The sequence below is a fragment of the Nematostella vectensis genome, chromosome 14 (genome assembly GCF_932526225.1).
Source record: "Nematostella vectensis chromosome 14, jaNemVect1.1, whole genome shotgun sequence".
In the NCBI taxonomy this organism is placed as follows: domain Eukaryota; kingdom Metazoa; phylum Cnidaria; class Anthozoa; order Actiniaria; family Edwardsiidae; genus Nematostella; species Nematostella vectensis.
Genome location: NC_064047.1, coordinates 3,805,643 through 3,829,904, shown reverse-complemented (window position 1 = coordinate 3,829,904; position 24,262 = coordinate 3,805,643). Strand labels below are relative to the sequence as shown.

The 24,262-nt window shown below is 39.5% G+C and overlaps 1 protein-coding gene across 5 annotated transcripts in view; it reads right to left on the bottom strand.

Moving 5' to 3' along the window:
- LOC5516654 overlaps positions 1-24,262 on the bottom strand; it is a 192,681-nt gene that overhangs the window by 40,752 nt on the left and 127,667 nt on the right. For 2 of the 5 annotated variants that reach the window (XM_048721472.1, XM_048721470.1), the window contains exons 12-31: positions 14,856-14,976; positions 14,096-14,394; positions 13,581-13,710; positions 13,416-13,475; positions 10,668-10,762; positions 10,314-10,434; positions 9,549-9,847; positions 9,033-9,162; positions 8,868-8,927; positions 6,407-6,501; positions 6,049-6,169; positions 5,276-5,574; positions 4,761-4,890; positions 4,596-4,655; positions 2,461-2,555; positions 2,103-2,223; positions 1,987-2,016; positions 1,325-1,635; positions 810-939; positions 645-704 (exon numbers count right to left, since the gene is read on the bottom strand). In XM_048721472.1, coding sequence (XP_048577429.1) covers positions 645-704; positions 810-939; positions 1,325-1,635; positions 1,987-2,016; positions 2,103-2,223; positions 2,461-2,555; positions 4,596-4,655; positions 4,761-4,890; positions 5,276-5,574; positions 6,049-6,169; positions 6,407-6,501; positions 8,868-8,927; positions 9,033-9,162; positions 9,549-9,847; positions 10,314-10,434; positions 10,668-10,762; positions 13,416-13,475; positions 13,581-13,710; positions 14,096-14,394; positions 14,856-14,976 — 2,767 coding nt within the window. The other 3 variants (XM_048721473.1, XM_048721474.1, XM_048721471.1) reach the window with 3 other exon arrangements.

Below are 24,262 nucleotides of genomic sequence, written 5' to 3'. Positions count from 1 at the left end.
ACAAAAAGTTTACGGGTTATCCTTCCAATTATCCGATGATCGAGTGACACAGAAGTCCCTCCAATAACTCGTAAATGCTTTGCAAGCACGAGTTAAAGAGGAAACCAAGAGTGGAAAAGGGATTTACAACGGCAAGAAAACAACTCCAAAACGAAAAATTTATCATGTAATATTTTCAAGATCTCCAGCTTTCAGCGGGAAATTTCCGAGAGATGCAATATTTTTATCGGGTTTGTTTACAATAAGTTTTCATTTACAGAAAAGAAGTCAAACAGAGTTCAGTTATCCAATAAAAGATATGACTAGCTGAATCGCTGTCTCAAGTTCTTTATGCTTCTGTTCGACAAAATGATGGCACTGAATTCGAAGTCACTTCAATGCAACCAATACGAGCGGCCATTGACCAGCACTGAAAAACAACCGCCGATAAACAAACCATTTTCAATCGTCCCTTATTTTTATCTAAGTTTGGCCATCTCGTTGGTGAGTTGAAAACAATTAGACCTTTCGGCCTCTTGGACAATGATTTTGAAAGACTAATACAATGGCTTATGTTTGACGCAAAAAAAGTTAAAAGAAAACGTCAAGTACTTGCTTTCCCATCTTTTCTTCTTCTATGACAAAATGATTATTTCATTTCTCACCTCAGGACGATCCGGTGTCTTTTTGTTTGGCGCATCCAGCGGGAAGAAGATTTTGAATTTCTTGAAGAGATAAACAGGATGTTACGAGAAATAAAATGTTATCCAGGAATATCATTCAATTTGATATCCTCTTTCATGATATCATCTAGCAATAAATAATGGTACCTCAAGGAACTTTTTGCACATCTGAAAAGACTCTTCAACTGTTATCATCTCACTCAAGTCACCACAAAGGCAAGTGAGGAAGAAAGAGAATCCTTGCTCTCCCATCTCCAGAACTCGCTCTGTCAGCCAGCTAGAAAGATGTTTACAATAAAACGCATCAGCAACAATCAAAAGTAACCTACAAATAATAAGTATCATGATCATCGAGTGCCACTGCAGCCCTCTTCACAGCTGCTTTTAACATGTCCCTTTTGTTAGGAATACCCCCATGCTTTGCAGTCTACAGCTAACAATAAAAGTAAACTTCCTGAAACTTTATATTTTAGCCGAATGTTAAATGCAAAGTCGCATCATTCATTTGGGTAGGGATAGAAATAGTCAATAGCTTGTGAAAGCCATTTTCTTATCCAGATTGGATAGATTTCTCAAAAGCGCGCACTGTTACCCCCTACCGCTCAGAAAAAAAAGATGAATCATCAAAGGATTTCAAGGGCGTGAAGATAACATTTATCTACCTTAGATCGTTAGACCTGGAATATTCCTTGCACGACTTGCTCAGTCTCAGACTAAGCTCTGATAGCTTGAATATGAGTCGCATCAATTTCTGCTCGTCGGCTTGATTATCTTGGTCACAAAAGTTACTGATGTAACTACGCATCTTGTCTGTCGTGTCATCATCCGTGCGAGACTCGCTAGAGAAAGCTTTCAATCCCAGGACGCCTAGATCAAAAGCCAGGTCAACCAACAAAGGGGTCGTGTCTTCATACACATCTTGTTGAAGAGACATGGAACCGTCTTCTTCCTCGACACTAGAAGACTGAAAATTCTGACAAAAAAAACGAAGCGAGTTTATTTAGGGCGATTTAAATGCAAAAAAACGGAGTGATTGAAAGTGGATTATTCTCCAAATCATTAATATGGAATAAAAAGAAGGTTGCCCATTCTTGTGTTTCAGAACTGCCAACGCCTTGTTTTTACCATTTTTGAAAAAAAAATCGTTGATTGGGGTACTGTCATGCCCCTACTTGTTATTTCCTTTTAATTCTTTTAAATGTTGGGGGGAGGGGGGGGCTGCTCATGCCCTAGCGCCCCACCCCCTGATACGGCCGTGCGACTGTGTGTTATTCTACCAGAATTAACTATTTCTATTTTTTGGACAATACTACACGATAAATACCTGCTTTGAATTAGCAAACGCTGTGGATATCTACAATACAATGCAATAATCTTTATTTACCGAGGGTAGCATATTAACCGAATTACAGTTTTCTAACATATGGCCATGTAACCTACCTGTTTAAAGTAATTGAACGTTTTCTTGGAAGTAGATAGTAGGATGCTTGACGGTACTTGCTTGTCAGGGGCTATCACACGGAGATATTGAGCCATCCAGGTGACCAGAGAGTACGACATACTATCCAATGCGTGACAATTAAATGTGATAAAAAAACGCCTTAATGGTGAATAGGTAAGGCCTAAATAGAGAAATCTTATCAAAAAGCTATATTTTGGATTTGACAGGACTGAAACGTACACCTCCTGTGAGTAACTCCACACCCATCAACTTATCCGTTATCGTACCAGAAGTTTTATTCGAAAAAGTGGATGCTAGGCACAAAAACGAACATTTGGCACAGTATTTCGGTTATACCTTGAAATGCAAAGTTCAATTTCACTCCAGTTTGAATTCTTGTATGCTACATCTGTGAAAGGCTCCAAGACGCTAGTGAACAAAGCAGTTGCCCCCTGTTTATAAAGAATCAGTAAAGTCATCTTTTAGACACTTTCTAAACATGACGTTGTGTGGTAGTGGGATAGCGACGACTTTTTTCAGGACTATTTAGATATGCCAATTGCCACCACTATACCTTTATGGACTTTTTATTCAAAATCGCGTGAACCCTTTCATCTGAATAGCTTCTTGATAAATACCAAAACATAGTGGCAGAGATAGGAAAATATAACATAAAATGATGTTTTAAATTGAGCCGTAAGTAGTCATCGCAACTTTGCTGTTAAATAAATTTGTTATATTTCGAAGCTTTCGCTTTTAATCGCTCTAACAAATCTCTCTAAAAATTCACACAAGGCTAGATAACCATGCGTTACATAATATCTGGAGAGGACTCAATCAACAAAAATTTTACGTCATATTATATTTTCATCCTTATGTTTTGATTTGGTGTATTGGACATGGAATCCATTTCTCGCGCAGTGCGCTCTGGTCGGAGTATCCGCACCGCTACACTAACGTAGCATTACTGAGCCGACGTGTAACTAAAATTAGTTTTAGTACTATTGGTATCGTACGGATCGAAAAGCTTTTTGCTAGCATGTGAAATTTTCAGCACATTCTTTCCGGAAACAAAATTAAATACCCGCAATAATTTATCACGCTACTATCATACAGTGTGTTTTATGCATGTTAACATTCTAAAAAGGCGCAAAATTGTTTCGGTGAATAATCAGGGGCCATATGTTTGTTACCCTGGTTCCAGAGCCTCGAACGTCTCTCTATTTAGTGGCAAGCAAGATGAAGCCTCTGGCCTCTCGAAGCGCTATTTCGACTTCTGCAAGGTTCAGAATCTGAACTTGGTCGCTGACGCGAAAACCCAGAGACGTGAATCGGCAAGTACTAAAACGAAGAGAATTAAAAGCTTTGCTAGCATTTTACGTCTTTTGTTTGCAAACTAACAACTTGAATTGGACTGAACCGTAAAAGATCGATTGACGACGTTGACGAAGGCGCATGCGCATGCTCAACCCACATCGAATACTTTTCTGAAAATGCTAGCTTATATATTATATGCTTAACGGCTTTATTAAGAAATGACCGTATCGGTCACAGGTCGATGCCCTCATTTATAGTACTTAGCTTCGTCCCAGGCTCCTTTTCGCTGCGCGGCTTCTCGTTAGTGACGTCACGTTTGATTTGCCGCTTTCCCAAGCAGTGTCAGCGCTACAACATTCCTCCATTTTGAAAACAAAATACCGCGTTGCATCATGGGGCATAGGAAAAAGAGCTGACAAAGGAGAAGCCTGAGAACGAGGCTATATAGTACTAAGCTTTAACCGGAAGTTGAACACCTGATGTTTACAGGATGATCTGAGGATTGCTGTGTTGCGAAAGCACAGAAAGTCCACAAAAAGTTTACGGGTTATCCTTCCAATCATCCGATGATCGAGTGACACAGAAGTCCCTCCAATAACTCGTAAATGCTTTGCAAGCACGAGTTAAAGAGGAAACCAAGAGTGGAAAAGGGATTTACAACGGCAAGAAAACAACTCCAAAACGAAAAATTTATCATGTAATATTTTCAAGATCTCCAGCTTTCAGCGGGAAATTTCCGAGAGATGCAATATTTTTATCGGGTTTGTTTACAATAAGTTTTCATTTACAGAAAAGAAGTCAAACAGAGTTCAGTTATCCAATAAAAGATATGACTAGCTGAATCGCTGTCTCAAGTTCTTTATGCTTCTGTTCGACAAAATGATGGCACTGAATTCGAAGTCACTTCAATGCAACCAATACGAGCGGCCATTGACCAGCACTGAAAAACAACCGCCGATAAACAAACCATTTTCAATCGTCCCTTATTTTTATCTAAGTTTGGCCATCTCGTTGGTGAGTTGAAAACAATTAGACCTTTCGGCCTCTTGGACAATGATTTTGAAAGACTAATACAATGGCTTATGTTTGACGCAAAAAAAGTTAAAAGAAAACGTCAAGTACTTGCTTTCCCATCTTTTCTTCTTCTATGACAAAATGATTATTTCATTTCTCACCTCAGGACGATCCGGTGTCTTTTTGTTTGGCGCATCCAGCGGGAAGAAGATTTTGAATTTCTTGAAGAGATAAACAGGATGTTACGAGAAATAAAATGTTATCCAGGAATATCATTCAATTTGATATCCTCTTTCATGATATCATCTAGCAATACATAATGGTACCTCAAGGAACTTTTCGCACATCTGAAAAGCCTCTCCAGCTGTTATCATCTCACTCAAGTCACCACAAAGGCAAGTGAGGAAGAAAGAGAATCCTTGCTCTCCCATCTCCAGAACTCGCTCCGTCAGCCAGCTAGAAAGATGTTTATAATAAAACGCATCAGCAACAATCAAAAGTAACCTACAAATAATAAGTATCATGATCATCGAGTGCCACTGCAGCCCTCTTCACAGCTGCTTTTAACATGTCCCTTTTGTTAGGAATACCCCCATGCTTTGAAGTCTACAGCTAACAATAAAAGTAAACTTCCTGAAACTTTATATTTTACCCGAATGTTAAATGCAAAGTCGCATCATTCATTTGGGTAGGGATAGAAATAGTCAATAGCTTGTGAATGCCATTTTTTTATCCAGATTGGATAGCTTTCTCAAAAGCGCGCACTGTAACCCCCTACCGCTCAGAAAAAAAAGATGAATCATCAGAGGATTTCAAGGGCGTGAATATGACATTTATCTACCTTAGATCGTTAAACCTGGAATATCCCTTGCACGACTTGCTCAGTCTCAGACTAAGCTCTGATAGCTTGAATATGAGTCGCATCAATTTCTGCTCGTCGGCTTGATTATCATGGTCACAAAAGTTACTGATGTAACTACGCATCTTGTCTGTCGTGTCATCATCGGTGCGAGACTCGCTAGAGAAAGCTTTCAATCCCAGGACGCCTAGATCAAAAGCCAGGTCAACCAACAAAGGGGTCGTGTCTTCATACACATCTTGTTGAAGAGACATGGAAAAGACCCTTGAAGACTGAAAATTCTGACAAAAAAAACGAAGCGAGTTTATTTAGGGCGATTTAAATGTAAAAAAACGGAGTGATTGAAAGTGGATTATTCTCCAAATCATTAATATGGAATAAAAAGGAGGTTACCCATTCTTGTGTTTCAGAACTGCCAAAGCCTTGTTAATACCATTTTTGAAAAAAAAAATAGTTGATTGGGGTACTGTCATGCCCCTACTTGTTATTTCCTTTTAATTCTTTTAAATGTTGGGGGAGGGGGGGGGGGGGGGCTACACATGCCCGAGCGCCCAACCCCCTGATACGGCCGTGCAACTGTGTGTTATTCTACCAGAATTAACTATTTCTATTTTTTGGACAATACTAGACGAGAAATTCCTGCTTTGAATAAGCAAACGCTGTGGATATCTACAATACAATGCAATAATCTTTATTTACCGAGGGTAGCATATTAACCGAATTACAGTTTTCTAACATATGGCCATATAACCTACCTGCTTAAAGTAATTGAACGTTTTCTTGGAAGTAGATAGTAGGATGCTTGACGGTACTTGCTTGTCAGGGGCTATCACACGGAGATGCTGAGCCATCCAGAGAAACAGAGAGGACGACATACTATCCAATGCGTGACAATTAAATGTGATAAAAAAACGCCTTAATGGTGAATGGGTAAGGCCTAAATAGAAAAATCTTATTAAAAAGCTATATTTTGGATTTGACAGGACTGAAACGTACACCTCCTGTGAGTAACTCCACACCCATCAACTTATCCGTTATCGTACCAGAAGTTTTATTCGAAAAAGTGGATGCTAGGCACAAAAACGAACATTTGGCACAGTATTTCGGTTATACCTTGAAATGCAAAGTTCAATTTCACTCCAGTTTGAATTCTTGTATGCTACATCTGTGAAAGGCTCCAAGATGCCATTGAACAAAGCAGTTGCCCCCTGTTTATAAAGAATCAGTAAAGTCATCTTTTAGACACTTTCTAAAAATGACGTTGTGCGATAGTGGGATAGCGACGACTTTTTTTAAGGACTATTTAGATATGCCAATTGTCACCACTATACCTTTATGGACTTTTTATCCAAAATCGCGTGAACCCTTTCATCTGAATAGCTTCTTGATAAATACCAAAACATAGTGGCAGAGATAGGAACATATAACATAAAATGATGTTTTAAATTGAGCCGTAAGTAGTCATCGCAACTTTGCTGTTAAATAAATTTGCTATATTTCGAAGCTTTCGCTTTTAATCGCTCTAACAAATCTCTCTAAAAATTCACACAAGGCTTAGATAACCATGCGTTACATAATATCTGGAGAGGACTCAATCAACAAAAATTTTACGTCATATTATATTTTCATCCTTATGTTATTGATTTGGTGTATTGGACATGGAATCCATTTCTCGCGCAGTGCGCTCTGGTCGGAGTATCCGCACCGCTACACTAACGTGGCATTACTGAGCCGACGTGTAACTAAAATTAGTTTTAGTACTATTGGTATCGTACGGATCGAAAAGCTTTTTGCTAGCATGTGAAATTTTCAGCACATTCTTTCCGGAAACAAAATTAAATACCCGCAATAATTTATCACGCTACTATCATACAGTGTGTTTTATGCATGTTAACATTCTAAAAAGGCGCAAAATTGTTTCGGTGAATAATCAGGGGCCATATGTTTGTTACCCTGGTTCCAGAGCCTCGAACGTCTCTCTGTTTAGTGGCAAGCAAGATGAAGCCTCTGGCCTCTCGAAGCGCTATTTCGACTTCTGCAAGGTTTAGAATCTGAACTTGGTCGCTGATTGGCCAATTGACGCGTGGCCATGGAAACCAAGAAATTCTGACAGTTTTCTTTTCGCACAACCTCCAAGGCCATTAATAGAGACGTCCGAGGCTCTGGAACCAGGGTATGTGTTTGTACGAGTTTTGTTTGATATTTAGTTTAGTTAATTGGGAAGAATTGTGAAAAATTAATTTGTGGAAATCTATCCTCTTCTATTTTGTCCTTCTAACAGAGGCTTTTTTTATTACCCTGCAAACAGAGACCCAGCTAACAGAACCTTTACCTTATGTTTCTCGGACTTAAAAGTCGATGTTTTGGCTATTTGTTCTTTCAGCACAAATTCAAACAAACAACGCGAAAACCCAGAGACGTGAATCGGCAAGTACTAAAACAAAGAGAATTAAAAGCTTTGCTAGCATTTTACGTCTTTTGTTTGCAAACTAACAACTTGAATTGGACTGAACCGTAAAAGATCGATTGACGCCGGTGACGAAGGCGCATGCTCAACCCACATCGAAGACTTTTCTGAAAATACTAGCTTATATATTATTATATGCTTAACGGCTTTATTAAGAAATGACCGTATCGGTCACAGGTCGATGCCCTCATTTATAGTACTTAGCTTCGTCCCAGGCTCCTTTTCGCTGCGCGGCTTCTCGTTAGTGACGTTACGTTTGATTTGCCACTTTCCCAAGCAGTGTCAGCGCTACAACATTCCGCCATTTTGAAAACAAAATACCGCGTTGCATCATGGGGCCTAGGAAAAAGAGATTACAAAGGAGAAGCCTGGGAACGAGGCTATATAGTACTAAGCTTTAACCGGAAGTTGAACACCGGAAGTTTACAGGATGATTTAAGGATTGCTGTGTTGCGAAAGCACAGAAAATCCACAAAAAATTTACGGGTTGTCCTTCCAATCATCCGATGATCGAGTGACACAGAAGTCCCTCCAATAACCCTCGTAAATGCTTTGCAAGCACGAGTTAAAGAGCAAACTAAGAGTGGAAAAGGGATTTACAACGGCAAGAAAACAACTCCAAAACGAAAAATTCATCATGTAATATTTTCAAGTTCTCCAGCTTTCAGCGGGACATTCCCGAGAGATGCAATAATTTTATCGGGTTTTCATTTACAGAAAAGAAGTCAAACAGAGTTCAGTTATCCAATAAAAGATATGACTAGCTAAATCGCTGTCTCAAGTACTTTATGCTTCTGTTCGACAAAATGATGGCACTGAATTCGAAGTCACTTCAATGCAACTAATACGAGCGGCCATTGACCAGCACTGAAAAACAACCGCCGATAAACAAACCATTATCAATCCTCCCTTATTTTTATCTAAGTTTGGCCATCTCGTTGGTGAGTTGAAAACAATTAGATCTTTCGGCCTCTTGGACAGTGATTGTGAAAGACTAATACAGGACCATGGCTTATGTTTGACGCAAAAAAAGTTAAAAGAAAACGTCAAGTACTTGCTTTCCCATCTTTTCTTCTTCTATAACAAAATGATTATCTCATTTCTCACCTCAGGACGATCCGGTGTCTTTTTGTTTGGCGCATCCAGCGGGAAGAAGATTTTGAATTTCTTGAAGAGATAAACAGGAAGTTACGAGAAATAAAATGTTATCCAGGAATATCGTTCAATTTGATATCCTCTTTCATGATATCATCTAGCAATACAAAATGGTACCTCAAGGAACTTTTCGCACATCTGAAAAGCCTCTCGAGCTGTTAACATCTCACTCAAGTCACCACCAAGGCAAGTGAGGAAGAAAGAGAATCCTTGCTCTCCCATCTCCAGAACTCGCTCCGTCAGCCAGCTAGAAAGATGTTTATAATAAAACGCCTCAACAACAATCAAAAGTAACCTACAAATAATAAGTATCATGATCATCGAGTGCCACTGCAGCCCTCTTCGCAGCTACTTTTAACATGTCCCTTTTGTTAGGAATACCCCCATGCTTTGCAGTCTACAGCTAACAATAAAAGTAAACTTCTTGAAACTTTATATTTTAGCAGAATGTTAAATGCAAAGTCGCATCATTCATTTGGGTAGGGATAGAAATAGTCAATAGCTTGTGAATGCCATTTTCTTATCCAGATTGAATAGCTTTCTCAAAAGCGCGCACTGTTACCCCCTACCGCTCAGAAAAAAAAAGATCAATCATCAAAGGATTTCAAGGGCGTGAAGATGACATTTATCTACCTTAGATCGTTAGACCTGGAATATCCCTTGCACGACTTGCTCAGTCTCAGACTAAGCTCTGATAGCTTGAATATGAGTCGCATCAATTTCTGCTCGTCGGCTTGATTATCTTGGTCACAAAAGTTACTGATGTAACTACGCATCTTGTCTGTCGTGTCATCATCGGTGCGAGACTCGCTAGAGAAAGCTTTCAATCCCAGGACGCCTAGATCAAAAGCCAGGTCAACCAACGGAGGGATCGTGTTTTCATACACATCTTGTTGAAGAGACATGGAAAAGACCCTTGAAGACCGAAAATTCTGACAAAAAAAAAACGAAGCGAGTTCATTTAGGGCGATTTAAATGTAAAAAAACGGAGTGATTGAAAGTGGATTATTCTCCAAATCATTAATATGGAATAAAAAGGAGGTTGCCCATTCTTGTGTTTCAGAACTGCCAACGCCTTGTTTTTACCATTTTTGAAAAAAAAAAATCGTTGATTGGGGTACTGTCATGCCCCTACTTGTTATTTCCTTTTAATTATTTTAAATGTTGGGGGGAGGGGGGGGGGGGCTACACATGCCCGAGCGCCCAACCCCCTGATACGGCCGTGCAACTGTGTGTTATTCTACCAGAATTAACTATTTCTATTTTTTGGACAATACTAGACGAGAAATTCCTGCTTTGAATAAGCAAACGCTGTGGATATCTACAATACAATGCAATAATCTTTATTTACCGAGGGTAGCATATTACAGTTTTCTAACATATGGCCATGTAACCTACCTGCTTAAAGTAATTAAACGTTTTCTCGGAAGTAGATAGTAGGATGCTTGACGGTACTTGCTTGTCAGGGGCTATCACACGGAGATGCTGAGCCATCCAGGGGACCAGAGAGGACGACATACTATCCAATGCGTGACAATTAAATGTGATAAAAAAAACGCTTTAATGGTGAAAGGGCCTAAATAGAAAAATCTCATCAAAAAGCTATATTTTGGATTTGACAGGAATGAAACATACACCTCCTGTGAGTAACTCCACACCCATCAACTTATCCGTTATCGTACCAGAAGTTTTATTCGAAAAAGTGGATGCTAGGCACAAAAACGAACATTTGGCACAGTATATCGGTTATACCTTGAAATGTGAAGTTCAATTTCACTCCAGTTTGAATTCTTGTATGCTTCATCTGTGAAAAGCTCCAAGATGCCATTGACCAAAGCAGTTGCCCCCTGTTTATAAAGAATCAATATAGTCATCTTTTAGACACTTTCTATAAGAAGAACTTCACTGTACCGCTTGTTAATACTGTTTTGAATATGTAGTGGGGTTTTCATTAAGCCGTAAAACAAAGTGTGATAGTCAAAGCGTAATAGTCAGTAAAACAAAAAAGAGAACAATAGAATCTGATCACAATAAATTGTAATACGCTAAAGTGTAGTTTACGGGTTAATGAAAATCACTCTATCGCTAACAGTAACAGTATCTTTACAGCGTATCTGTAGTTTCCACCTGAGAAACGAATAGAAAACAACATTCTTAGCACAGGAATTGACCCTGCGTCAAGACTGTTGTGCGATAGTGGGATAGCGACGACTTTTTAAAGGACTATTTAGATATGCCAATTGCCACCACTATACCTTTATGGACTTTTTATTCAAAATCGCGTGAACCCTTTCATCTGAATAGCCTCTTGATAAATACCAAAACATAGTGGCAGAGATAGGAACATATAACATAAAATGATGTTTTAAATTGAGCCGTAAGTAGTCATCGCAACTTTGCTGTTAAATAAATTTGCTATATTTCGAAGCTTTCGCTTTTAATCGCTCTAACAAATCTCACACAAGGCTAGATAACCATGCGTTACATAATATCTGGAGAGGACTCAATCAACAAAAATTTTACGTCATATTATATTTTCATCCTTATGTTATTGATTTGGTGTATTGGACATGGAATCCATTTCTCGCGCAGTGCGCTCTGGTCGGAGTATCCGCACCGCTACACTAACGTAGCATTACTGAGTCGACGTGTAACTAAAATTAGTTTTAGTACTATTGGTATCGTACGGATCGAAAAGCTTTTTGCTAGCATGTGAAATTTTCAGCACATTCTTTCCGGAAAAAAAATTAAATACCCGCAATAATTTATCGAGCTACTATTATACAGTGTGTTTTATGCATGTTAACATTCTAAAAAGGCGCAAAATTGTTTCGATGAATAATCAGGGGCCATATGTTTGTTACCCTGGTTCCAGAGCCTCAAACGTCTCTCTATTTAGTGGAAAGCAAGATAAAGCCTCTGGCCTCTCGAAGCGCTATTTCGACTTCTGCAAGGTTTAGAATCTGAACTTGGTCGCTGATTGGCCAATTGACGCCTGGCCATGGAAACCAAGAAATTCTGTGAGTTTTCTTTTCGCTCAACCTCGAAGGCCATTAATAGAGACGTCCGAGGCTCTGGAACCAGGGTATGTGTTTGTACGAGTTTTGTTTGATATTTAGTTTAGTTGATTGGGAAGAATTGTGAAAAATTAATTTGTGGAAATCCATCCTTTTCTATTTTGTCCTTCTAACAGAGGCTTTTTTTATTACCCTGCAAACAGAGACCCAGGTAACCGAGCCTTTACCTCATGTTTCTCGGACTTAAAAGTCGAAGTTTTGGCTATTTGTTCTTTCAGCACAAATTCAAACAAACAACGCGAAAACCCAGAGACGTGAATCGGCAAGTACTAAAACAAAGAGAATTAAAAGCTTTGCTAGCATTTTACGTCTTTTGTTTGCAAACTAACAACTTTAATTGGACTGAACCGTAAAAGATCGATTGACGTCGGTGACGAAGGCGCATGCGCATGCTCAACCCACATCATAGACTTTTCTCAAAATACTAGCTTATATATTATTATATGCTTAACGGCTTTATTAAGAAATGACCGTATCGGTCACAGGTCGATGCACTCATTTATAGTACTTAGCTTCGTCCCAGGCTCCTTTTCGCTGCGCGGCTTCTTGTTAGTGACGTCACGTTTGATTTGCCGCTTTCCCAAGCAGTGTCAGCGCTACAACATTCCGCCATTTTGAAAACAAAATACCGCGTTGCATCATGGGGCCTAGGAAAAAGAGCTGACAAAGGAGAAGCCTGGGAACGAGGCTATATAGTACTAAGCTTTAACCGGAAGTTGAACACCTGAAGTTTACAGGATGATCTAAGGATTGCTGTGTTGCGAAAGCACAGAAAGTCCACAAAAAGTTTACGGGTTATCCTTCCAATCATCCGATGATCGAGTGACACAGAAGTCCCTCCAATAACTCGTAAATGCTTTGCAAGCACGAGTTAAAGAGGAAACCAAGAGTGGAAAAGGGATTTACAACGGCAAAAAAACAACTCCAAAACGAAAAATTTATCATGTAATATTTTCAAGATCTCCAGCTTTCAGCGGGAAATTTCCGAGAGATGCAATATTTTTATCGGGTTTGTTTACAATAAGTTTTCATTTACAGAAAAGAAGTCAAACAGAGTTCAGTTATCCAATAAAAGATATGACTAGCTGAATCGCTGTCTCAAGTTCTTTATGCTTCTGTTCGACAAAATGATGGCACTGAATTCGAAGTCACTTCAATGCAACCAATACGAGCGGCCATTGACCAGCACTGAAAAACAACCGCCGATAAACAAACCATTTTCAATCGTCCCTTATTTTTATCTAAGTTTGGCCATCTCGTTGGTGAGTTGAAAACAATTAGACCTTTCGGCCTCTTGGACAATGATTTTGAAAGACTAATACAATGGCTTATGTTTGACGCAAAAAAAGTTAAAAGAAAACGTCAAGTACTTGCTTTCCCATCTTTTCTTCTTCTATGACAAAATGATTATTTCATTTCTCACCTCAGGACGATCCGGTGTCTTTTTATTTGGCGCATCTAGCGGGAAGAAGATTTTGAATTTCTTGAAGAGATAAACAGGAAGTTACGAGAAATAAAATGTTATTCAGGAATATCATTCAATTTGATATCCTCTTTCATGATATCATCTAGCAATACATAATGGTACCTCAAGGAACTTTTCGCACATCTGAAAAGCCTCTCGAGCTGTTATCATCTCACTCAAGTCACCACAAAGGCAAGTGAGGAAGAAAGAAAATCCTTGCTCTCCCATCTCCAGAACTCGCTCCGTCAGCCAGCTAGAAAGATGTTTACAATAAAACGCATCAGCAACAATCAAAAGTAACCTACAAATAATAAGTATCATGATCATCGAGTGCCACTGCAGCCCTCTTCACAGCTGCTTTTAACATGTCCCTTTTGTTAGGAATACCCCCATGCTTTGCAGTCTACAGCTAACAATAAAAGTAAACTTCTTGAAACTTTATATTTTAGCCGAATGTTAAATGCAAAGTCGCATCATTCATTTGGGTAGGGATAGAAATAGTCAATAGCTTGTGAATGCCATTTTCTTATCCAGATTGGATAGATTTCTCAAAAGCGCGCACTGTTACCCCCTACCGCTCAGAAAAAAAAGATGAATCATCAGAGGATTTCAAGGGCGTGAAGATGACATTTATCTACCTTAGATCGTTAGACCTGGAATATCCCTTGCACGACTTGCTCAGTCTCAGACTAAGCTCTGATAGCTTGAATATGAGTCGCATCAATTTCTGCTCGTCGGCTTGATTATCATGGTCACAAAAGTTACTGATGTAACTACGCATCTTGTCTGTCGTGTCATCATCCGTGCGAGACTCGCTAGAGAAAGCTTTCAATCCCAGGACGCCTAGATCAAAAGCCAGGTCAACCAACGGAGGGATCGTGTTGTCATACACATCTTGTTGAAGAGACATGGAAAAGACCCTTGAAGACCGAAAATTCTGACAAAAAAAACGAAGCGAGTTTATTTAGGGCGATTTAAATGTAAAAAAACGGAGTGATTGAAAGTGGATTATTCTCCAAATCATTAATATGGAATAAAAAGGAGGTTGCCCATTCTTGTGTTTCAGAACTGCCAACGCCTTGTTTTTACCATTTTTGAAAAAAAAAACGTCGATTGGGGTACTGTCATGCCCCTACTTGTTATTTCCTTTTAATTCTTTTAAATGTTAGGGGTCGGGGGGGGGGGGGGGGGGGCTACACATGCCCAACCCCCTGATACGGCCGTGCAACTGTGTGTTATTCTACCAGAATTAACTATTTCTATTTTTTGGACAATACTAGACGAGAAATTCCTGCTTTGAATAAGCAAACGCTGTGGATATCTACAATACAATGCAATAATCTTTATTTACCGAGGGTAGCATATTACAGTTTTCTAACATATGGCCATATAACCTACCTGCTTAAAGTAATTGAACGTTTTCTCGGAAGTAGATAGTAGGATGCTTGACGGTACTTGCTTGTCAGGGGCTATCACACGGAGATGCTGAGCCATCCAGGGGACCAGAGAGGACGACATACTATCCAATGCGTGACAATTAAATGTGATAAAAAAACGCCTTAATGGTGAATGGGTCAGGCCTAAATAGGAAAATCTTATCAAAAAGCTATATTTTGGATTTGACAGGACTGAAACGTACACCTCCTGTGAGTAACTCCACACCCATCAACTTATTCGTTATCGTACCAGAAGTTTTATTCGAAAAAGTGGATGCTAGGCACAAAAACAAACATTTGGCACAGTATTTCGGTTATACCTTGAAATGTGAAGTTCAATTTTACTCCATTTTGAATTCTTGTATGCTACATCTGTGAAAAGCTCCAAGATGCCATTGACCAAAGCAGTTGCCCCCTGTTTATAAAGAATCAATATAGTCAAATTTTAGACACTTTCTATAAGAAGAACTTTACTGGACCGCTTGTTAATACTGTTTTGAATATGTAGTGGGGTTTTCATTAAGCCGTGAAACAAAGTGTGATAGTCAAAGCGTAATAGTAAAACAAAAAAGAGAACAATAGAATCAGATCACAATAAATTGTAATACGCTAAAGTGTAGTTTACGGGTTAATGAAAATCACTCTATCGCTAACAGTAACAGTATCTTTACAGCGTATCTGTAGTTTCCACCTGAGAAACGAATAAAAAACAACATTTTTAGCAAAGGAATTGACCCTGCGTCAAGACTGTTGTGCGATAGTGGGATAGCGACGACTTTTTTCAGGACTATTTAGATATGCCAATTGCCACCACTATACCTTTATGGACTTTTTATTCAAAATCGCGTGAACCCTTTCATCTGACTAGCTTCTTGATAAATACCAAAACATAGTGGCAGAGATAGGAACATATAACATAAAATGATGTTTTAAATTGAGCCGTAAGTAGTCATCGCAACTTTGCTGTTAAATAAATTTGTTATATTTCGAAGCTTTCGCTTTTAATCGCTCTACCAGATCTCTCTAAAAATTCACACAAGGCTAGATAACCATGCGTTACATAATATCTGGAGAGGACTTAGGTAAAAATATCGATATGGGCTAGAAATTTGTCCTAGAATAAAAGGCGGGGCCTCTTATTCACGTGACATTTATTTCTATCAACAAAAATTTTACGTCATATTATATTCTTATCCTTATGTTATTGATTTGGTGTATTGGACATGGAATCCATTCCTCGCGCAGTGCGCTCTGGTCGGAGACAAGTGTCCGCACCGCTACACTAACGTGGCATTACTGAGTCGACGTGTAACTAAAATTAGTTTTAGTAATATTGGTATCGTACGAATCGAAAAGCTTTTTGCTAGCATGTGAAATTTTCAGCACATTCTTTCCGGAAACAAAATTAAATACCCGCAATAATTTATCACGGTACTATCATACAGTGTGTTTTATGCATGTTAACATTCTAAAAAGGCGCAAAATTGTTTCGGTGAATAATCAGGGGCCATATGTTTGTTACCCTGGTTCCAGAGCCTCGAACGTCTCTCTATTTAGTGGCAAGCAAGATAAAGCCTCTGGCCTCTCGAAGCGCTATTTCGACTTCTGCAAGGTTCAGAATCTGAACTTGGTCGCTGATTGGCCAATTGACGCGTGGCCATGGAAACCAAGAAATTCTGACAGTTTTCTTTTCGCTCAACCTCGAAGGCCATTAATAGAGACGTCCGAGGCTCTGAAACCAGGGTATGTGTTTGTACGAGTTTTGTTTGATATTTAGTTTAGTTGATTGGGAAGAATTGTGAAAAATTAATTTGTGGAAATCCATCCTCTTCTATTTTGTCCTTCTAACAGAGGCTTTTTTTTATTACCCTGCAAACAGAGACCCAGGTAACAGAGCCTTTACCTCATGTTTCTGGGACTTAAAAGTCGAAGTTTTGGCTATTTGTTCTTTCAGCACAAATTCAAACAAACAACGCGAAAACCCAGAGACGTGAATCGGCAAGTACTAAAACAAAGAGAATTAAAAGCTTTGCTAGCATTTTACGTCTTTTGTCTGCAAACTAACAACTTGAATTGGACTGAACCGTAAAAGATCGATTGACGTCGGTGACGAAGGCGCATGCGCATGCTCAACCCACATCATAGACTTTTCTGAAAATACTAGCTTATATATTATTATATGCTTAACGGCTTTATTAAGAAATGACCGTATCGGTCACAGGTCGATGCCCTCATTTATAGTACTTAGCTTCGTCCCAGGCTCCTTTTCGCTGCGCGGCTTCTCGTTAGTGACGTCACGTTTGATTTGCCGCTTTCCCAAGCAGTGTCAGCGCTACAACATTCCGCCATTTTGAAAACAAAATACCGCGTTGCATCATGGGGCCTAGAAAAAAGAGCTTACAAAGGAGAAGCCTGGGAACGAGGCTATATAGTACTAAGCTTTAACCGGAAGTTGAACACCGGAAGTTTACAGGATGATTTAAGGATTGCTGTGTTGCGAAAGCACAGAAAGTCCACAAAAAATTTCCGGGTTGTCCTTCCAATCATCCGATGATCGAGTGACACAGAAGTCCCTCCAATAACTCGTAAATGCTTTGCAAGCACGAGTAAAAGAGGAAACTAAGAGTGGAAAAGGGATTTACAACGGCAAGAAAACAACTCCAAAACGAAAAATTCATCATGTAATATTTTCAAGTTCTCCAGCTTTCAGCGGGAAATTCCCGAGAGATGCAATATTTTTATCGGGTTTGTTTACAATAAGTTTTCATTTACAGAAAAGAAGTCAAACAGAGTTCAGTTATCCAATAAAAGATATGACTAGCTGAATTGCTGTCTAAAGTTCTTTATGCTTCTGTTCGACAAAATGATGGCACTGAATTCGAAGTCACTTCAATGCAACCAATACGAGCGGCCATTGACCAGCACTGAAAAACAACCGCCGATAAACAAACCATTTTTAATCGTCCCTTATTTTTATCTAAGTTTGGCCATCTCGTTGGTGAGTTGAAAACAATTAGACCTTTCGGCCTCTTGGACAGTGATTGTGAAAGACTAATACAGGACCATGGCTTATGTTTGACGCAAAAAAAGTTAAAAGAAAACGTCAAGTACTTGCTTTCCCATCTTTTCTTCTTCTATAACAAAATGATTATCTCATTTCTCACCTCAGGACGATCCGGTGTCTTTTTGTTTGGCGCATCCAGCGGGAAGAAGATTTTGAATTTCTTGAAGAGATAAACAGGAAGTTACGAGAAATAAAATGTTATCCAGGAATATCGTTAAATTTGATATCCTCTTTCATGATATCATCTAGCAATACATAATGGTACCTTAAGGAACTTTTTGCACATCTGAAAAGCCTCTCCAGCTGTTATCATCTCACTCAAGTCACCACCAAGGCAAGTGAGGAAGAAAGAGAATCCTTGCTCTCCCATCTCCAGAACTCGCTCCGTCAGCCAGCTAGAAAGATGTTTATAATAAAACACATCAGCAACAATCAAAAGTAACCTACAAATAATAAGTATCATGATCATCGAGTGCCACTGCAGCCCTCTTCACAGCTGCTTTTAACATGTCCCTTTTGTTAGGAATACCCCCATGCTTGGCAGTCTACAGCTAACAATAAAAGTAAACTTCCTGAAACTTTATATTTTAGCCGAATGTTAAATGCAAAGTCGCATCATTCATTTGGGTAGGGATAGAAATAGTCAATAGCTTGTGAATGCCATTTTCTTATCCAGATTGAATAGCTTTCTCAAAAGCGCGCACTGTAACCCCCTACCGCTCAGAAAAAAAAAGATGAATCATCAGAGGTATTTCCAGGGCGTGAAGATTACATTTATCTACCTTAGATCGTCAGACCTGGAATATCCCTTGCACGACTTGCTCAGTCTCAGACTAAGCTCTGATAGCTTGAATATGAGCCGCATCAATTTCTGCTCGTCGGCTTGATTATCATGGTCCGGACAGTAAGAACGTAAAGTAATCTCACTTTTTTTGACCTTCAAAGCTCTTGCTACGTACGACAATCTATCGGTGTCACATTGTACACTGATGGAACTGTGGAGCATTCTGATTCGTAGAGACTTGGCAATGTCGAATAACTTCTCTCTAAGGTATACATTTTGGGTGAAGATTGCGTCAAGTATCTTCTGGCGATCTACATAGTCGCTTAATCTGAGGATCGCCAATACTGCTAGTTCTTCAACGAGTTGAGAATTCAGTGAATTCAAAAGCACTAAATGCTCCGTCTCCGCCGCCTTGGGACAAGGAAAGCTAAGACAACAAAGTACAGGTTCGAGAACCAGCTTCAGGGTTTCTGCGTCCGAAGGGGCGTGGTACAGGATGACCCGAATGAGCGAGCTGGGCGGGGCCAGGTACCAGTGTGCTGTGTGGTCACGGACGAACTGTGCTATCTGACAGAGAACCATCCAATTCAGAGTGATTGGTCTGGACATCAGTTGAACTGCGAGCCAATTATCAGCGTCAAACTGATCAGTCTGACAATACAAAATACATGCACTTTAATGCCATTTTTATACACATCATTTTAACCTAAAATAATTTAAAGAAAAAACAACTATCAGTGTGAAATTACCTTTGGATTTCGTTTTATTTTCAGCTATTACTCACAAAACACATCTTAAATGTTTAATCGACCCAGTCCAATCGAAATCTTGCAAAATCCAAGTTCGAGTTAGGTGGTACTGTATCTATAGAACTTACGTCAGTTAAAGGCAGAGGCACTCTTGGAAGAAACAGCCCAATCAGTCCTATAAGATCCCGGATCTCATTTCCCGAATGTATTCCTCTCACGGCTTCCTCGTCTTGGTCAGGCCTCTTCAGAATACACTTGCGATGATGTGCAAATGCCGCTTGTGTCAATCTTTCATCCACACTCAGGACATAAAACAGGAAAGCAAATGTGGAGACGTCCACAATGGTATCTCGTGGCCAAATAGGTTCTGCGCGTTTGCTCTCTTTCTCGTCTTCCATTGCTTCAAGACTGTACGACTTGGCGTCAGATCTGCTAGCTAGATCACATAACGTGAAGGGCAACTTGTCAGTGTCGCAGTGACCAAGGATCTGACCCAAGAAGAAGCTCACTAAAGCTGCAGAGATTTCAAATGCCAAGTTTGTAGCCGCAGCATCGCATTGACGAAACTGTAATGCTTGGATAATGGCACACCATGTCTGAATTTCCAAATCCACGGTTCCAATCCTTATTGTGTACGGCTGCCTAACCCTTTGCTCATTTGGTTTGACGTCTGATTTTTGGAGGTTGAACTGGACCATTTTAACTGCCGAGACAGTAGCCAAGGGAACACCTTCGTTTGTTATGCATCTCAGCTCGTCTCTTGTCAAATCCACATTCCGTAAAACGTTAAGAGCGATCTCAACACCGATCCAAGGCAAACGATGCTTATCCTTGAAGACCCTGCAAACTACAGACCTCGCATTCAGTGTTGTCATATCTGAAATAACCTAGAGAGGTACAGTGATTGATTGCGGTATATAAAACGTACAATAATAACTATCAGGCCCGCCTTCTTACTTTCATATATTTGACTTAAAAATAACAAGAAAAATATATAAGGAAATCCATGAAGGAACAACGAATCCGTCCCCCATTCCTGAAAACCTTGCCCCCCCCCCCCCCCCCTATATAGAACTTCTGGATCCACACCTGACTAAAACGCACGTTTATGAAACGAAGGTTGCACTCCTAGAATCTGTAAATCGTAACTCGCAGTGCTTCATGGGTATCAAGTAAAAAAGCGTGAATGAAATACAAATACAGGTTTCAAAAGCTGTAGAATTCTTGTTTATGTCCTTATGGACATTCACATGGCTTTCAGATACAAGATTTAGCCGTTTATGCGCTACCCATGAACCACCGCGGGTTACGACACATTGACTCTCGAGTGCAACCTTTTATGAAATAGGTGTATACGTCCTTTTTCACCTAAACTTACTTCCCATTAAGGAATTTCGTTTATCCTTTGTTTTATTTTGGCGAGATTAACGTGACAACTTACTTTCCAAATCCAATTCCTCAAGCCATCCAGTCAGAACTTCTTTCTTTCTGTGTGACATCTTGGGATTGAGGACAACCAGCAGCCAAAGTCTGGACAGCTCATCACACAGCGACCCACAGCTGAAGATGTCAAAGAAGTTATGATTTAAAAAATATCTCAGGGTGGTAAGATGACCTTAATCTTTCACGAGATATCAAAATACACGACCAATAATCATTTTAGGGTAAATACTTTTTGGAGAAATGCATATTGCGTTGTCTAACGCTTTTAAATAATGATAAAATACGTATCTGATTCTCCTGGTTTGTATTATACACACTTTCAACGGGGGGGGGGGGGACGTGTAAAGTGCATTTTTACCTGAAAGGAGTAGCAGTGAACGACATAGCGAGCGAGGTTATGGGTAGATCCAGAAAGTATGTCCACGATGACCATTTTGCCACATTATTATTTTCCAGATGATCAACAAGGGTCTTTGTCATGATAAAGAGTACTTCGTCAATGTCTTCATAGAGCAGACAATAGACTGTATCCAAAACTTTCGTAGGGAGGAAGTGACTGCTGCTGAAATGCTCCGTGCAGGTGCCTGGAAAAAACAGAGTTTCCTGTGATATCTAAACTCCGTTTATAACACCATTTACCACAGGTAGCCCATTTACTGATTCGATATTCACTATTCTGCTAACTGTCGTCAATAATTAACTTAACCGCTTTCTCTGGTTTCCGTCCTTCAACGGAATTACATGCTTTTTGATTGGCCAGTGCCTTATTCATAGGTGGCGTGATTTGAAACTATTTCATCTTTGCTTTCTAATATGAACATTCTAATGGTTTCACCTTTTATTACAGGGCTACTGATTCTGAAAGGTCTCTTGCAATGGCGGGTTTCCTCTTGGGGCTCTTGAGATTCTTGAGTGTATGAAGGGCTGGCAGGAGTGTTTGAAGATATTTTGATTTCAGGAATGATGGGTTTCACTTTTCTGTAGGTTGCAATGAAGAATTGAGAGATATCTGCTTTAGATATCACCCAATGACTTTCTTCATCAACACCTGAAATAGAAGAAACATTAACATTGTTAGATTTCGGATCATTCTATGCATTCAGAGCTTTGAGCACAAGGACTCATTTCAAACAAATATAAGCGGTTCACTCGATTTGAACAACTAAATTTAAAATATATAAACACACAGCGTCCTTTGAATGGTCAGCACCTTGGGGTGACATCGAACACCGAAAACATTAAGAAGAATATCCAAAACCACAGAAAGGCAACAGGCAGACCTTAAATTATTGGTCAAAGAGCTTAAAATCCAAATTCTTTGCGTTGGACTTTATTCTTTGTGATTTCTCTATATTCTAAATTATTTGAGAAATGTATATAATTTCATTGAAAACCTAAAAAGCAAATAACGATTAACATAGAACAAAACCTTTTTCTAGAGCGGTATAAGTAGTTGTAATGTCACCGTGTGTCGTACAATTTCCAAAAGCCATATTAATATTCATATTTACAAAAGGGTATACAAATGCACTTTGAAGGGGGAGGTAATGGAAATGTTTGACGATTTGAAGAGTTTCGAAATTACAAGCAACGGAAAACTGATAATATAATGTGGTGTGATAATATAATATCGAGGGCTATCTCAAATTAGCCACGCCATATAATGACCATCGAGTGGTCGTTAAATAAATACCTGGTCCTGCGGTAGCGTCTGGCACCCCATCCATGACATTGATTTCTGCATGGCAATGCTGGCCATTCTTGTTCAACAGCTCATCCATCAACTGAAAGGCATTGTCTACCATTTCAATCTCATCAGGATAATTCAAAAGCATGCTTGCCAACTTGAGAAGTTCATCTCTGTTCAATTGATAAAGTGAATCAGTGATTGGTAGGTGGTAGGTTGCTCTCTCGGGATTGCGAATCCTTTCAAGAGCTGTCTTTTGCACATGTTGGCACCAAGGTCTCTGTGACTGGCATGAGCAGTGTGCAGAAGTGATCTTGCGGCGATCAAAGAAAATGGTTACAAAATAGAAAACAGCAACCTTTGCACTTAGTCGACAACCTGGAAGATAACCACAACCACACTGTTTTGCACTGTACACTTTAACTAAAATGTGCTTTGAACACGCATGGACGCCGCAGAAAACAGAGAGTTGAGGAAAAGAATAAAAAAAGACGCGTCACAAATGAATGGTAAATTTTCAAATGTTTAGCCGTTTTAGTGCTAACTCACAAAAAGAAGTCCCTAAATCTACTCCAGTTTCGGCTGAGAAAAAAACTTTGCTACTTCAGATAACAAATAATTGAGCATTTTAGTATATTTACAGCCTTTTTTAGGATCTTTTAAATGGACTTACCAATTTGCTTCATGTTTCTTATGTTTCTAGGTTTGAACACTTCCAAAGGGTGACACAAATTTGCAATTTTCATTACTTTTTCTTTATCTACAGGGAAGGAACTTGAGATCACTTTCAACTGAAGCTCGTCTGGGACTGTTTCCCATTGGTCTTGTACATAACTGATCGAGAAATTTGCAGAGAGAACGTTGCAGCAGCAGTCCACTAGCGATCTGACGCAAGCCTCTTTCACTGTCGTCTGTTTTAAAGACGATGTCGAATTGTCTTTAAGATCGTGATACATCTTGAATCCTTTAGACGACAGGGATGACGAAAAAGGGGTGACAGAATCAAAACCTGATGAGCTTGAAGAACAGGCCACAAAAGGACTAGCTGATGGAATTGGGTTACCCGAAACATCGATGAAAGCCTTGCTGTTCTTGCTCTTGTTCAATAGCTGATCGAGATGCTCTTGAGCAGAATCTACAACAGGAGTGTTGGTATATTGATTAAGAAGAGAGCCTGTTAGCTTTAAGAGCTTCATTCTGTCAAGTTTCTGAAGTGACTCGTTGATAGGACTGAGGTAATATTTAATCTTTTCAGGATAATTGATCCGCATAGCAACTGCTTCCCTAACATGGGCGCACCATCTATTCATGGGATCATCCTCGGCCCTGTTCTTATGATAGTTGCATGTACAGTCTACAGAGGTGAACTTGCCACGATCAAAGTGAATGGTCACATAGTTGTCCATAACGGTAGCCCTTATTTCACAACCTGTTGAAAAAGAAGAAATAATCAGAACATTCTATAATTTTTTCTTCTCCATTCTTCAAGCTTCGCTTTGCTACCTTTTGCTATGCGGACTTAAACAGGATTGCATTTGATCGCATTGGACTCTGACTCTGATTCAAGCAAAACATAAAAATGGTAAATGTTTATCGCCCTTTAAGCAGGTTAGCAATCTTTTACGCAGAATGTAAAATGGGG